Here is a 16505-nt window from a genome sequence, read left to right as displayed (position 1 = left end):
TTCACTTCTAAGTAACAATAAATTATTCACTATAAAAACATACATGTGTCAAATATTATAGGCCTCTTCAACTTTTTAAAACAATTTCTTGCAGACCTGATTAGATGTATTGGGTCAACACTAGCAGGTACTAACTTTTTCATTAGCACAGTATGACCACTCAGAGTAAAGGAGCAACTTTAGAAAAGAAATACAAAGACAGGTCAATGACAGATGCTTCACCACCACTTCTGATCTCATCTCACATATTATGTATTTGCCCTTAAAATCAATTTTATTGCATTTAGCTAAAGTAAATGTTAGTTTTATTAAATGCCTTCATATATGTAAAATTATAAATATCCATTAACGTACATGCAGAATAAAATTTTAAGTCAAATCAAAATTTTAAAATAAACTGAATTAGATTAAGAGAAACATATAAGAAAAGATATCGTGAGTTTTGTTTTACAACCCTAATTGGCCTTTAGCCTCAGGGATATTCTAACACTTGACCAGAAAGATATTTAAGCATGTCTTTTCCAGCTCCTCTGCCGTCTTTATATTCCTTACGGTATGTGAAGGGCATCTCTATATCCTATATCCATACTTCTCTTAACTTGTTCTAAAATTTATCCTTCCCTCAGCTTTCTCTAAAAGTTTTTAAAAAAAAATCCTTCTGGGCCATTCTGTTGGCCACAATAGACCTATCTCAAAGTGTTTTTGTACAGATTAGATTACACATGTGGCGGTGCCCAATACAACCCATTCATTCATTTACACATGCACCCACCAAATACAAACACTCATCGAGGTCCTAACAGATTCCTACTCAGTGCCAAGCGCCAGAAATATAGTGCAAATAGGAAAAACACAGTTCCTGCCTCATGAAATCTACAATCCAGCACAGAGGACAGATATGGAACCTTTGCACATTGATGAGAGCAACAGAGAAACACAGAGTACTTTGGTGTAAATAAAAGGGTCACCTAAACAGACCTGGGACGTCAGGTAAGGCTGTTTTGAAGTTATGAAATCTGAAGGATTGAGTAGGACCAAAGGCTTGCCTGCTTTTCCCATTAATTACTCACATAAGTGGTAACTAACACCTTATACTGGAGTAATTTGCATTAAAATGCCATTTTATTGCAAGTGAGCAAAAAAGAAAAATAAGTTATTTGTTAAAATTGTGGAGACCTTACTATGGTTTCACTTTCCAGAAAAGTCACTGAGTAATATTTGGAGAAGAGGGCCAATCCCTGTGACCTACTAGTTAAGTTCAGTGCACTCTGCTTTGGCAACTCAGGTTCAGTTCCCAGGCGCAGACCTACACCACTCATCAGTGGCCATGCTGTGGCGGTGGCTCACACACCAACACAGTAAGATTGGCAACAGATGTAGGCTCAGAGTGAATCTTCCTCAGCAATAAAAAAAAAGAAAAAATTGAAGAACATTCTCACTATATTTTCTCAAACTTTATCCTGTGTTCTGAGGAAGAAGAAGTCCATTCACTTGGACTCCCCAGAGATCTCCAGTCTATTTCCTGTCCTGAACTCTACTCTTATACATACCCCAATCTTCATGAATACTTCCACAACTACACATAGCCACTATATGAAACCAGCCATGCACTTATCTCCCTCCCCTATACATCCAAAACAATGGTTATAAATCAAATGTCTGTAGGACTTAGGGAACAAATGAGTGATTATGCTGCCAGATTTAAGGATATTCTTCACGTCTACAGAGATACAGTCTCTCTCTTCTTCTTGAATCCTACAATCCCTCTTCATCTATCTTTCTTCTTTCCACTTTTGATAGAATATAAAAATGGAAAAACAAATACTCCATTTTCCTCTTAACCCTACTTAAAGGGAAGGAGAAAAAAAAAAGCTCAAGCTCAGTCAGAGACATAACTGACCTCACGCTCAGAGTCAGGAATGCGCAGGAAACAGCGCAGGCACGCTGCACTAGGGAGTACCCAAGTACTGCTTAGCTCCAACCCATGGCTGTCCTCTGGAAAGACTGCTAAGTCTCCATTTTTTAAAATAAACCAGAAAATAAGGTTTTTATATAAAATGCCCCAACTGTTGATTTTGACAACTGATTAAAAAATCTTTACAGACACTATGTAAAACAAACAAAACAAATCTATCCACATGAGTCATTCAGTCCAAGAAGATCAGGAATTTTCAACCTCTGGCCTAAGCTTCAAGAGACAGGAAACTAATTTAGTTCACCTTTATACCGTAAACTCCATATTTACTACATGTAGAAAGGAGCCCAGCATTTAGCTGGACACTCAACAAATGTTTTCTGGCAAACACTTGATGGATTTTGCAGCCAAACCAAGAACTATATTTTTCTTTATATACAGACCACAATCTCTTTATACCTCCATTTACCTCTATAAGACTAACAAAAATTCCACATTACACATCTTCTACTTTTAAAAATCTCCTACAATGCAAAAATAAGTATTTAACACTGTCTCCTATTGACTCATCTATTCATTTCTTTTTACTCTTCTCAACACATCCTTAATCATATCACTTCCTCCATTTTTGCCTCTCCATTTTAATTTGCTTCCCCTTTGTAATAAGAAAATTTCACATGGACTGAACCTCTTGCTTTGTGTTCATCTGTTCTTTTCCATCATAACACCTGAGGTCTGAAAAACATATAAGCAGACTACACCAACTATGAAGACATTTCAAATTACTAATAGCATTTCTATACCTGACTAAGGAATAAATCAAAAAAATTATAGTAGAAAAGAAAGATTACGTTGTTAACCAAATCAAATTCAAAAGTTAAAATCACCAAGAGAATGGTGAGGAGTGAAGTATAAAGTACAGTACATGTCAACTGACACCATCCAGTATTCCAACATTTCAGGGAACAATGTCGAAGGTGAAACTCAAAATCTGATAAAAGTCCACCTTAAATCTATCCCTCCTAGGGGCCGGCCCCGTGGCCGAGTGGTTAAGTTTGTGAGCTCCACTTCAGCAGCCTTGAGTTTCACCGGTTCCGATCCGGGACTAAACATGGCACTGCTCGTCAGGCCATGCTGAGGCGGCGTCCCACACAGCACAACCAGAGGCACTCACAACTAGAATATACAACTATGTACTGGGGGGCTTGGGGAGAAGAAGAAAAGAAGTAAAAAAAGAAGAAGATTGGCAACAGTTGTTAGCTCAGATGCCAATCTTAAAAAAAAAAAAAGTTTTAAATCTATCCCTCCCAAAGGCCAAAAGTTATACCACAACAATAATCGTCTTTTAGTGTATTTAAAAAACTTAGAAGTTTACTTTTATTTGCACTAAAAATCCTATTTAAGCTGAGTACTCAAGAAAGCAGAGTTTGATAAGGTTTACGTTCACATATTTTATTAAATCAAAACAAATACTGTTCAATGAGGGAAAAAAGAGAGAAATTCAAGCATAAGTTTCAAGATGGATACATAGGATGTCATATTTTGTTGAGGTCATTGATGATGTTCTTAATTCATGCTTATCATAAAGGAAAACAGAGAAGTATGTCATTTAAAGATTTCTCAGGTACCACTTTCAAGCAATGGAATACATAAATATATTTAACAGATATCCAAAAAGTGGCTAAAATGTAATATAATCTCAAATAAATGAAACAGTGAATGGAAATACAATAGTAAATGGAAAAGCAAAACTGTTATTTTACCTACCCAACAATCCTTTACAGCCCTCCACCTTAACAAAAAGATAAAGTAAACCAACTGCTTACCATAAAAAAGACCACACAGAGAAAAAAACGGAATGTATGAATCAGGTTGAAGGATAGGATAAATGATGAAACACATTCGAAATCCCATGTTCATAGCATACCTGGGGACATCAGTTGGTAACTGCAACAAAGAGTAATCTTCTCCAGAAGCCAGCTTCCATGATTCATTTAATTTGTGTCCACTTGTCCCCAGCTCACCCACTACCCAGTCTGGTAATCCTTCCGGGCTTGAATCTTTTGCTCGTGTTGGATTTGGTTCATCAAAATAGATGGACTGATTTTTAAAAATTAGAAAAATTATTCTTTCAAAATGTACTACAATGAAATAATTAAAGATTTCCATCAAGTTTCAAGTTTGGAAACAACCTTTCAAATACTCAAATTCATTTACATAAAAATATATAAAATCTATCATTCAACGTACAATGAATCCTGAAATATCAAAATACATAAAATGGATAACATTTTAGTTGTGCTCTGATAAATGATAAAATTACACAACAGATAAATCTGATAACTATTTGCATTACAAAAAGAATATCAGCTTTATGAAAAGATGAACTGAAAGTTCTTTTTAAATCATGTGCTCTCCCTATTTCTTTCTGTAATCATTAACCACACTGCACCAAAAAAAATCAGTGGGCAGAGAAACCACAATCAATAAAAACCAGAAATGCAAATTAGGAAGCCCTTGATAAGGTGGCAACAATAGAGCTGAAGACCTGGAATTTAGTTCTGACCATGCCATAAACTAGCTGGAAAATCCAAGAAAGGCCTCTAGGCCTTCTCATCATTATTATTTGTAAATAATATTTCCTATGATTCTATGAAATGAGTGTGAATGGGAAAACATAATACAATATACTCATATCTTAACATCTGACTGTGTTTCAGAAAATGTTCTACCTTTATTTATTAAGAAGAATGACATTAGCCCATCTATTTCTCTTCAAGTGAGCTGGGCTTCATGACATATTCCTGAAGAAAACTCTGCATTAACTGGATACTTCTGCACAATTCTCCCAATCCTACACAAAAACCCTCCAGGGGCTGTTCTCTAGGGACGGGTGACATACAACCCTCTACCCCAAATCAGGCATGCACAGTGATTTCTTTTAAATGAGAGAGTCACTGAAATGTTTGATCAAATATCAAGACAAGTAACCACTATCCCAAAGACTACTGATCTTAAGCAAAACGTAGGGCTCTACTTTAACGCACAACTGGTAATAGCATTAAAACTTTTGGCATTCTGCTATGAATAATAAAAATTACCATCTAGTGTGCAACATGTCTCGTGACTGAATTTGGGTTTACGTTAACTAATAAAATACAGGAAAACCTTAAAATACATACACAAGAATTTTGCAGTTCATTTTTTAAAAAAATATATATATATATCCTAATAGCAACTACTAGCACCTAGTACTCCAGTCAGATTTCTCAAGTATTCAAACACCACACAAACTGAGGCATATTTCAATATTTCATGGTTACAAGGACCAAGACATTAACAATTCATCAACCAAGCTTAATTGTAACTGCCTTGCAACAAAGCTGATTTTGATAATGAAATTAAATCAAGTATAGGAAATCACTTCTAAACTCCAATTTACTACTGTCACTTTATTAGAGTAGAAAAGAACTTTAGAAGTCACTCAATCCAACCTCTCATGAATCTTTAGTAATCTATATGAAAGTTTAATAAACTAGAATTTATTGACACACATAAATTATTACTAACATAATCCAGCGAAAATTAGTGGGAAGTTAAGCCTCAATATAAAAAAATTCACTTTCAGGGCCAGCCCCAGCAGCCTAGTGGTTAAGTTCGGCATGCTCTGCTTCAGCAGCTCAGGTGTGGTTTCCAGGGGCGGACTTGCACCACTCGTCTATTAGTGGCCATGCTGTGGCATCCCACATACAGAAAGAAGACGACTGGCAACAGATGTCAGCTCAGGGCAAATCTTCCTCAGCAAAAAAAATTCACTTTCAGCTTTTTAGAAACATTGTAGAATAGTGCCAGATGACTAAATCAGTAAGTATAGTCCCCTTACAGGCCAATATCTGATCCCTATTCAGGGTAGAAAAAAATTTAATCAGGGAGAAAAAAGCAGTTTTAACTAATATATTACCTAAGACTTCTATCTTAATAATATGACCATTCCCAAATGGGATGACAAACTGACACGTTTAAAGAAACAAAACTAACAAAGATCTTTTGGTCAATGACACTTACCATATATGAAGGTAAAGTTTTTAGCGTTCCCGGTTCGGGTCGGTGTGTAAACGGGCCTTCGAGCACGCCCCGTTCAAGCATGTGCAATAAGAGTTTTGCATACAAGTTCCGATTCTTCCTGCCCATGATTCCCGCACCTGTTCCTGAAGGCTCACACAGCTTTCTAATCCAAAGTGCACACCTCTGCCGTTCTAGAAACACATAAGAACTATTTAGAGACTTGATTTTTCAGAAAAGAAAACATTAAATTAAAGACCTATACAAAACATCTTCTTTTGTCTAGAGCAGGGGTCCCCAAACTTCTCCTGTAAAGTACCACGTAGTACATACTCTACACTTTGCAGGCCGTCTGATCTCTGGCACAAGCACTCAGCTCCGCCACTGCAGCATGAGCGCAGCCGTACACCAGGTGTAAACAAACGGGCCTGGCTCATGGCTAACAGAATTCTACAGAAAAGGCAGCAGGCTGGATTTGGCCCCAGGGACTACAGTGTGCCAACCCCAGATCTAGAGCTTAATTTTATCAGTTAATTAGTGACCAGGCAAGACAAATGCCAATAAATATTTTCTCAAAAATAAAATCTCTGGATTACTATCAAATAAATATCTGAGATAAAAATTTTCCTGTAAAAACATCTCCAAAATAATCTTAGTTGTGTTGAAAAATCTTTCTATAATTCTAATTATACAAACTAAGACAGAGATAAAATGCAATCTTATTTATTTAAGCATTTCTACCTTAATCTAAAATTAAATCTCAAATGTTTATTAAAGCTGATAATTTTCAGGGATTTGTAGCTGATTTATTTAGAGTTTTCTTTTAATCTCTCTAAAATAAGTGAGAGCTATACACATGTAATTTCATAAAATAATTATCCCTTTAAAAAACTACCTAAAAAATACAGCACAGTTTAATCCACACATAACGACCTATTGACTACCTTATCTTACCATGACACAGAATTGTTTTTAGGTCTCATGAAAACTATTTTGACATTAATCTTTTATCAGTCTAACTCAATTTGAGGATTATACATCTAACACAAATCATAAATCCTCTTTAATCTCTCAGTTTCTAAAGGTCATATTCATTTATTGTTGTACCTACAACAACAGCTGGGGCTGGATTTACCACTTTGCTCATAGCAGATGTATCACCACAGGTATGAGAACTGGCCTCTGAAGAACTTTTATATTTTTAGCTTTGAAAATTATATAATCACAAAGCAAACTTCATAAGATATGAGGCACCCTTTGCGCAAAAAGAAAAGACAAAAGTGAAACTGATAAACAGTTTTTCAAACTATGTATTTCCTATACGCCCGCCAGCAAACTGAAATCTATATGAGATTCAAATGGCCAGAATTTAGCGTAACAACTTAGCTAATGAAAAGAATTCATTCCTCTACTTAAAATATCGGAGAAAACCATTATCAAAAGTAGAATTTAGCTACAAGAAGACATAAGTTATTACAAATGTTCAGGTTCTTGATTGCGATGTGAGTGCCCAAGGCTTCCTTCTGAATTAATTAAATAAAAGAGGGCCAGGGATGTACCAATACTGACAACAAGTCATGAACCAAAGATTACAATTAATCCAATTCTATGTACCTAAAATGCATTTTTAAAAGAAGATGAAATACGAGGACAGTTTGATGTGAAATACATTTATAATGGGAGACTTTAATACAAATTTTTTCTAACCAGCAGACGTAAGAGAAAAAGGAAAAAAAATGGTGGTGAATATCAGAAGAGGACACAGTCTAGAATGTCATTAAATACTAATTCGAATAATCGTGAATGAGCCATGGGACATGAACTATTCATTGTGAAGAGCAGCAGAGGAAGAAAGAAGAGGCCACAGTCCAACATGGCAAGAGAAGAGCGCAGAGGACGAGGCTTCAAGGGCAGACCACGGCAAGCCGCCCCAGACTAGGAAAGGTTGCAGGCCTGGAACAACGGGTGACCACAGAACGCCTAACTCATACACTACACTCCCTTCTCCCAACACGGCTCCCTGGAACAAATATCTAATATTGAGCTGGTTCCTCATTTTGAATATAGAGTTCACTCAGACACCTCAGGGAAACAGAGAACTTGGCTAAAACTTGGGTAAAAGTCAAAGTTTCTTGGCCCCGCTCCAAACCCTCCACTCAAAAGCTACCAAATCAGATTGACCTAAACAGCCAGCCTTATGCTTATTACGACTTAGAAAATCTTCCTGGCCCCCCACACACTCTCCAATTGCTCAATGATACCTAATATTATCTGAAAATTCTCTGACTTCAGACAAAGACTCTCATTCCATAATCAGAGATGACAAGCCAGGAATTGGAGACAAGATAGCAATAACACTCATTTGCCCTTGATTTTATTCAGTCAACCAATAAGCATACAAGACCAATAGATTCTTTTCTGCTTTGATAAACAAAAGGGTCAGAGAACAATAGACAGTAGGCTCCTGAAAGAGGAAACATTTCCATGGTAGGAAGGAAAAGATACAGGAAGACAGAGTTACAGCTAACTTCAGAGATCCCTGTGCTTTAAGCTCATGACCTATGAGAAGTGGTAGCACAAGAAGATCTTTCCAAAGTTCAGTAGGACATTATCACTAAATTTCTACCTATCCTTTAACAGCTCAAAGTAAACAATCCTACATCAGCTTAAGAGGAAAACTGTTATTAAAGGAATTCAGCTTTCTTTCCATTTTGATGGTTCATTGGTTTGACTAAATAATAAAAAGAAAAAAATTATTGTTAAGAATCTAATTTTTCTGGGTAAAAGTTAAGTTCGCGCTTCGGCAGCCAATGGTTCACAGGTTTGGATCCCAGGAATGGACCATGTTACACCACTCATGAAGTGATGCTTTGGCAGCATCCCACATACAAAACAGAGGAAGACTGGCACAGCTGTTAGCTCAGGGCCAATCTTCCTCACCAAAAAAAAAAAAGAGAGAGAAAAGAAAAGAATCTAATTTTCAAACATAATCTTACCTGACCTATGGGGTAATTTTAGAACAAACGGCTTCATATCTACCACAAAGTGATCAAATTCCGCATCCAGCTTCTCCCATTTTTCTTCTTCACTTCCCATTTCCATAATTCACTCTGTAAAAAAATTTAAAATTAAGCTATTAACATCTGTATGCTAATCTACAAAACTCTGATAAAAGAGATCAAAGAAAACTCATCAGCATTAAATATCCCGAAATTGATCTATAGATTTATTGCAATTCCAATCAAAATGCCAGTAGTATTTTTTGTAGATATATACAAGCTGATTCTAAATTTACATGAAAAGGTAAAGGAACTAGAATAGCAAAAACAATTCTGAAAAAGAAGAGCAAAGTTGGAAGACTCACATTACCCAATTCTAAGATGTACTATAAAGCTACAGCAGTCAAGACAACGTGGTATTGGTGAAAGGATAAGACACAAAGACCAATGGAACAGACCAGAGAGTCCATAAATTAACCAAAACAAGCATGGACAACTGATATTCAGCAAAGGTGCAATTCATGGAGAAATGATAGTTTTTACAACAAATGATGCTGTGACAATTGGGCATCCATACGCAAAATAAATAAATAAATCTCAACCTAAACCTCATACTGTAACAAAAATTAACTCAAAATAAACCACAGACCTAAGTGTAAAATGTAAACTATAAAACTCCTAAAAGAAAACAGAAAAAAACCTTCATGACCTTTGGTTAGCCAAAGATTTCTTAGATACAACACTAAGAGCGCTACCCATAAAAGAAAAAAACTGATGTATTGAACTTCACCAAAATAAAAAACATTTGCTCTGCAAAGGACTCTGTTAAGGGATTGAAAAGATAAGCCATAGACTGGGAGAAAATATTTGCGAATCATATATCTCATAAAGGACTTAAGTAAGAATAAAGAATTCTCAAAACTCAACCATAAGAAAACAAACAACCCAATAAAAGTAATCAGCAAAAAAATTAGTCCCTTTATCCAAGATATACAAATGACAAGCAAGGACATGAAAAGATACTCAACATCGTTAGTCATTAGGGAAATACCAATTAAAACCACAATGAGGGGCCAGCCCCATGGCCGAGAGGTTAAGTTCGTATGCTCTGCTTCAGTGGCCCAGGGTTTTCACCAGTTCAGATACTGGGCTCGGACATGGCACCACTCATTGGAACATACTGGGGCGGCGTCCCACATGCCACAACCAGAGGCACTCACAGCTGGAGTCTACAGCTGTGTACTGGGGGGCTTTGGGGAGGAGAATACAAAGAAAAAAAAAAGATTAGCAACAGTTGTTGGCTCAGGTGCCAATCTTAAAAAAAAAAAAAAACACATTGAGCTATCACTACACACCTATTTGGACAGCTAAAATTAAAAATGAGACCACCAAATGCTGGTGAGGACACAGAACACCAGGAACTCGCAGGCACTGCCGGCAGGAATGCAAAATGCTGCGAGCACTCTGGAAACAGCTTAGCGGTTTCTTACTCAGTTAAACATACACTTACCAAACAATCCAGAAATCCCACTCTAAGGTATTCACCAAGTGAAACAAAATCTGTACTCACACAAAAACCTGAACGTAATGTTTACAGCAGCTTTTTTCTTCTGTAATCACGAAACACTGGCAACAATCCAAATGTCCCTCACCTGAGGAGCAGATAAACTGTGGCAAATCCACACAGTACAACAGTGCTCAACGACAGCAAGGAATGAACTGCTGATACACACGACAACCTCCACTGTATTATGCTAAGTGAAAGACGCCATTCTCAAAAGCCTACGTGCTGAATGAATCCATTTGTGCGACATTCTAGAAAAGGAGAAACTATGGGCATAGAGAACAAATCAGCAGTTCACAGAGGTTAGCAGAAGGGGAGAGTAGTGAATACAAAGTGGTGACATAAGGAAATGACTTGGAGTGATGGAACTGTTCTGTGTACTCTGTAGGCTTTAAGAACCTATTCTATGCATGTGTAAAAATTCATAAAACTGTATACCAAAAAAGTGATTTTAACTAGGTAAATTTAAATTTTTTAATTCCCCTCAAAAAACTTAAAATACTGGTCCTTGTAATTCTTTTTAATTAGCAAGAATAACACTGAATATAAAACGGGTGAATCCCAAAAATCAGAAACAAAAGTTTTGACAAAATTCCTTAAGTTAAAAATAGATCCAGGGCCGGCCCCGTGGCCGAGTGGTTGAGTTCTCGAGCTCCGCTGCGTCGGCCCTGGGTTTCACTGGTTCGGATCCTGGGCATGCACATGGCATCGCCTGTCAGGCCTCGTTGAGGTGGCGTTCCACATGCCACAACTAAAAGGACCCCCAACTAAACTACACAACTATGTACTTCGGGGATTTGGGGAAGAAAAAGCAGGAAAAAAAAAAAAAAGACTGGCAACAGTTGTAAGCTGCCAATCTTAAAGAGAAAAAAAAAATACATATATATCTCCACACTCAACATGTTCCGTTAAGCTACACGATGTCTTGGAAGGGATGTGGGCTACCTCCACATTATGCATAGTCCCTAATTTGTGATTTATTCAATTTACAAATTATACATTTGGGAAAAAGCTCTGTTCTGCCTCATAAGCTGTCTTGCTCCACAGACTGCTCTCCCTCTGCTGAACCAGCTTTTAATATTTCCCACAGCGCCCTCCATCTTACTATCAAGAGCCTCTCACAGAAAGTTCTCTCCGCCCTGTCTCTGTAACTACACCCGAGCTTTCACTGGCCGACTTGGTGCCCTCCCAGTCCTCAGAGGTGACCCTAGTTTCCCATCCTCTCTCACGCACATCGCAGGGCTCTCTGGAGTCATTCTCCCTCTCCCCAACCGTGCCCAGGAAGGACAGCAGGTCCTGTACTGAGATCCACACTGCCACTTCCCAACTACTGCTCTTCAACCTCAACCCAAAAACTCCCCTCTCACGAGGCTCCTACCATCTGACTGTACCTCGTACCCTCCATTCTCCTCACCGTCACTTCCCAAACCCTTCCAGCTGATCACAGCCCCTTAGCCTCTTAAACTCTCTCTCTGTATTCCACCATCTTTTCTTTATACTCAGCAAGACTGCCATCTCTCTGGACACCCTCCTTCATTCCCCCACCAAGGGATTCCTGGAGAAAAATGGCACTGCCTTGTATTCAGAAAGCTTCCAATCTTATCTGATTCTTCAGGAGTCTTTTACCATTTCCTACTCCACAAAGCAGCTTTTATACTTTTACCAGACATCTTAAAGTTTCTTAAACCGTTCCAGCCTCCCCTTACTTTCAATTTAAGAAATCTGACCTCCGCTTCCTGGAAAAAATAGCAGTCAGGTAGGGACACCCCAAAATGCTATTCCCTCCACTTCTCAACTCACCTCTTGAAGGACATATCCTCACCTCCTTTGCGTCTGTATCAGCATTCACTCCCCTGTCCAGCGCCAACACCTCTATCACCTACCAATTTCCTCCTCACTCCCAACTTTCCACCCCCACTGCTCCTTCCCCTCCACTGCTCCCATTCCCTAAACCCCCATAAACCAATATATCAACAAAGACTTGGAGATACCTCAAAACCTGCTGTATCCCTGTTCTTGGTGCCCCTATCCCAGAGAAAGCCCTTCCCACCACCTCCTTACACGTCTGCACCAGCCTGTCTCCCTCCTGCCAGTTTTCCCTCCTTTCGTCCTCATGGCACTAAAGCAAGTTTCCGAAGTGCAAAGCTAAGCATGTCACTCCCTATTTAAAAACCTCTCCTGCCTGGCTACTATACCAGGACACTATTCAAACCCAAAGTTAGGCCTACAAGTGCCTTTGCATCGTGAGTCCATCTCTCACCCCTCCCTGCACACGCACTCTGCCTAACTAAGCCAGGCCACCAACGACCACATCACCACCAAGGAACTCCTCGCCGTTCTTCAAACACTCCAAGCCCTTCTACGATTCCACATCCTTGTCACAGGTTGTTCCCTCTGCCTGGAGTCAGGTAAATGCAGCTCAAATGTCACTCCTGCATAAAGCTCCCCCACATTTCCTAGACTCATTGTTGCTCCATTCTCAGGACGCACTGCTCACATCTGCGTAGCGGCATTTATCATGCTATTTTTTACACATCTGTGTATTATTTACATGTCTTCCACCATCTGTGAGATGCTCCTGGAAGGCAGGGACCATGACTTACACATCTTAGTAGGTACCTAGCACCTTAGGTGGCACATATTAGAAGCTGTAGAATTAACTGGTAAATAAATGCTAACTAAAGGGATTAATGTACCACTTTTACAGGACTGATAGTTGTTTGGTTTTTTTAAAGATTCTGTTCTGAATACCAAATAGGTCTTCTAAAACAGAAATACTATATGCCCTTAATTCTATTAACCAAAACTAGTCATCCTACCCTCTGCATTACATAAGAAACATATTTTCAAATTCAAGACTTGGTTAAGGTAAATTTTATTTAAGTACATTTTCTGATTGGTGAGTTGGTTTGGGGTTGTTCAGTTGGTTGGTTTGGTTTTGCATGCCTACAATAACTAAGTGCATTCCTCCATAACTACATCAGTTACATACTTGGTAACATAAGGCTATGATACCACGGCTCGAAGTTAGATCATAAAGCTGAAAAGCAACTATTCAAATGGATGAACAAACAACTGGAAACTCATAAACCCAGAATTTTAAGCACAGCTCTGGCCTAGAAATGTACTCCCAGGCTTAAAGGTGCGTCCTGCTCACGTCCTCAAACATCAGCCTGAGAGCACCCACAGCTAGGACTAAAGCAAAAAGATTCCTCAATTATTAACTCTCAATAAATACTCTGACACAGGCAGGAGATGTTAGTGTTCAATGTTAGCAGAAACTAAAACTCAATAGTTAAAAGACTCACCCAACGTCATATGAAATTAAGCACAAAGCTCAGATTAAAATTCTGAAATCCCCAGCTCTCAGATCCGTTATACCTGACCACTGGCCATCTACATACAAGTCAGCAATACCTCCAACTAATAAAGAAGTATTTTGAAAAGTAGAAAAGCAATCTGAATTGCTATAATGACATGCAATACTGAAGTACACACTTTTTTTAAAAAACAATAGTCAACGTGATATTCGGTAAAAACTAAAAATCTGCTTCTCTTTATCCCTTATTTATTCTCCAACAAAACAAAGAAACGCAAAAAGAAAAAGAAAATTAAGTTACCATTTTAAGCCGTCAAGGAATTCTTGCAAGACAAATTACATCTTAAAAACAAACTATATCTTAGTTCCAGCTAATCAAAAAGTTATATTACTATTTATAAGAATTGCAGATTTAAATTATCATAATTGAAAAATAAGTAAAGCTGTATCTTTACCTTATGCTTAAAGTACTTATAGTGTCCCTACTTGTCACCTAAATTATTTCAAAAGCAAAAGAAGTAAATTGGGTGACTCTTACTTATAGCTATAATCTATATTTGGATCATGTCTTTTCTTTAACTCACTGGCACTTGTCTTTTTTTTAAACCTGTTTCTATGTGGACAACTACAAAGTGGGCTGAGAACTTCTCAAGGGGCTTAGCTGCCATAGGCCTCAGCAAAGCATAAGCAAGCCACAAATATTAGGCGGCCTTGGAAAAACGGCAGCCCCAACTGCTAAACAAAGAATACACCTCACATACATCATGCTCCTTGCCAAACATAAATATATTCTTGAAAGTTGCCTGAAATCAATTTTGTTCAATCAAATCATATTTTAAACATACGGTGGGTCATGAAACAAATTTGAAATACGTCCTCCAGTAAATCAAAAGGGGTTTACAGGTGCATGTTTTAGCTGCTTACATATTTGCACGCTCGGACAATTACCAAAGCGTTGATTCAGCCTTCCCTGACTGCGCCAGGAGCATGCTGGGTGCTTTACAAACGTATCCCACCCAATCACCACCCCAGGAGACCGGCGCTATTTCATGCCCATTTCACAGGGGAGGAAGCTGAGGCTTAGCGGAGTTAAGTAGCTGACCGAGGGTCCCGTGGAGAGTGGCAGCTGGGCCTGAGCACTGGGCGCAGAGGGTCCTGCGCTGCACTCCGGGGCAGCCTGACCACCAAAGAGAGGCTCGCGTCATTTCATTTGCCTTTTCTATCTTATTTTTACTCATCTTTAAACATTAAGGACAAATAGCAGAAAGAGCCGCAAGATGATCAGAATAAAGGCCGTTGATATTTATTTATGTTGTTCTCTTGAACCCTTAAAAACTAAAAAACTCAGATACACTCCGCGGCTCCCAGCACGCCGTGATGCTGGGGCAGGGGCTTCCCTAAAGCACGGTTATTAGGACCGTTCCTGCAAACGAACCAGCACACCGGTTCCGCCCCAAGTCCGGCGTCGCTGATGCTCTCCTGGGAGGAAATGTGACAACTCGAGCGGTGCGTGTCGCGTCCCCGGCCGGGCTGGACGGACGTCGCAGCGGGCACTGGCGGGCGACCCGCGAGGCCCGCGGGGCCGAGGCCCCTCTCCTACCTCGTCCAGGACACAGATTTCTTCTCCCGAGCGGCAAGCCTTTGGTCCGACGTCTGGACCGCGGCATGTTGACCAGCTCCGTCCGCTTATCCAACTTTACTCAGAACTTTCCCCATCCGTGCCGGGACCGGATTCCACTCTGCCCAGGGAACCACAGCGCTCTGCGCCCAGAGCCCCCAACCGGGCGCGCGCCCCACAGGCCTCGAGAACGGGCCCGGGGCCTGCGGGGGACGCCCCTCCCCGAGCCAGCCCCCACGGGCGGGGCAACCACGGCCCGCGCAAAATTCCACTCGAGAACCCGGGTGTAGGGGCGGGGGAGGGAAATGCGGAAAAATAAGAATCTGGCGCCCCTACTTGCAAGCTTTCCGACCGGCCGCCGCCGCCGCCACCGCCGCCGCGAAACGGTTTCAAATCCTTGCGGGCCGCCGCGGTCGCCGCCGCCCAGCAGGCCGGGGCGGGGACTTCCGCGCTCGCATTCCCCGCCCCCTTCCCCAACCCTCCCGCCCCGGCCGGCGTGCGGCGCCGTTGCCATGGCGACACTCCGGGCTATGGTCGCCACCGCCCAGTACGTCGGGGGCGGAGACTTCCGCGCTCGCCTTTCCACGCCCCCCCCCCCGGCCGCGGCGTGCGCGCGGCGCCGTTGCCATGGCGACGCCTCGGCCCGCCGCGCAGCCTCCTGGTGTGTCCTCTGGCCTGGCCTCCCCTAGGCGGGCAGACGCCGTTGAATGAGTCCAAAGAAGTGAGAACTCGCTGCCTGTGTCTCATAACCCAGAGGTGAATGAGGTTGGATTCAACGGGAAAATGAACATTACCTTTTTTTTTGCATTTAGAACTATCCGAGAAGGTCTGAAAACACTGACCCCAAATTTTAAAGGTACTGCAATAAAATAAAAAGACCTTGTGACGACCGATTCTGTGTAGAATACCAAGATCAAGTGGAAAATGTATTTTTGGTGCTCCTAGGAAGTCTCAGCCACCTCAGGGCAGTCTCCACGTCTGCACTGCCATGTTGCAGTGTTCTTTGGTCTTCTGTTACATTTCTGAAA

General features: G+C 40.3%; 1 protein-coding gene across 4 annotated transcripts in view; it reads right to left on the bottom strand.

Annotated features, from left to right (window-relative positions):
- Positions 1-15928, bottom strand: part of CEP112 (centrosomal protein 112) — a 460069-nt gene extending 444141 nt beyond the window's left edge. For 2 of the 4 annotated variants that reach the window (XM_046677462.1, XM_046677465.1), the window contains exons 1-4: positions 15814-15928; positions 8974-9087; positions 5981-6171; positions 3843-4015 (exon numbers count right to left, since the gene is read on the bottom strand). In XM_046677462.1, coding sequence (XP_046533418.1) covers positions 3843-4015; positions 5981-6171; positions 8974-9079 — 470 coding nt within the window. In that variant the 5' untranslated portion in view covers positions 9080-9087; positions 15814-15928. Of the gene's footprint in view, positions 1-3842; positions 4016-5980; positions 6172-8973; positions 9088-15459; positions 15742-15813 lie in introns of those variants that run through there. The other 2 variants (XM_046677464.1, XM_046677466.1) reach the window with 2 other exon arrangements.
- Between the last annotated feature and the right edge of the window lie 577 nt (positions 15929-16505).

This window comes from Equus quagga, chromosome 11 (genome assembly GCF_021613505.1).
Source record: "Equus quagga isolate Etosha38 chromosome 11, UCLA_HA_Equagga_1.0, whole genome shotgun sequence".
In the NCBI taxonomy this organism is placed as follows: Eukaryota; Metazoa; Chordata; class Mammalia; order Perissodactyla; family Equidae; genus Equus; species Equus quagga.
This window is presented reverse-complemented; position numbering and strand designations above follow the sequence as displayed.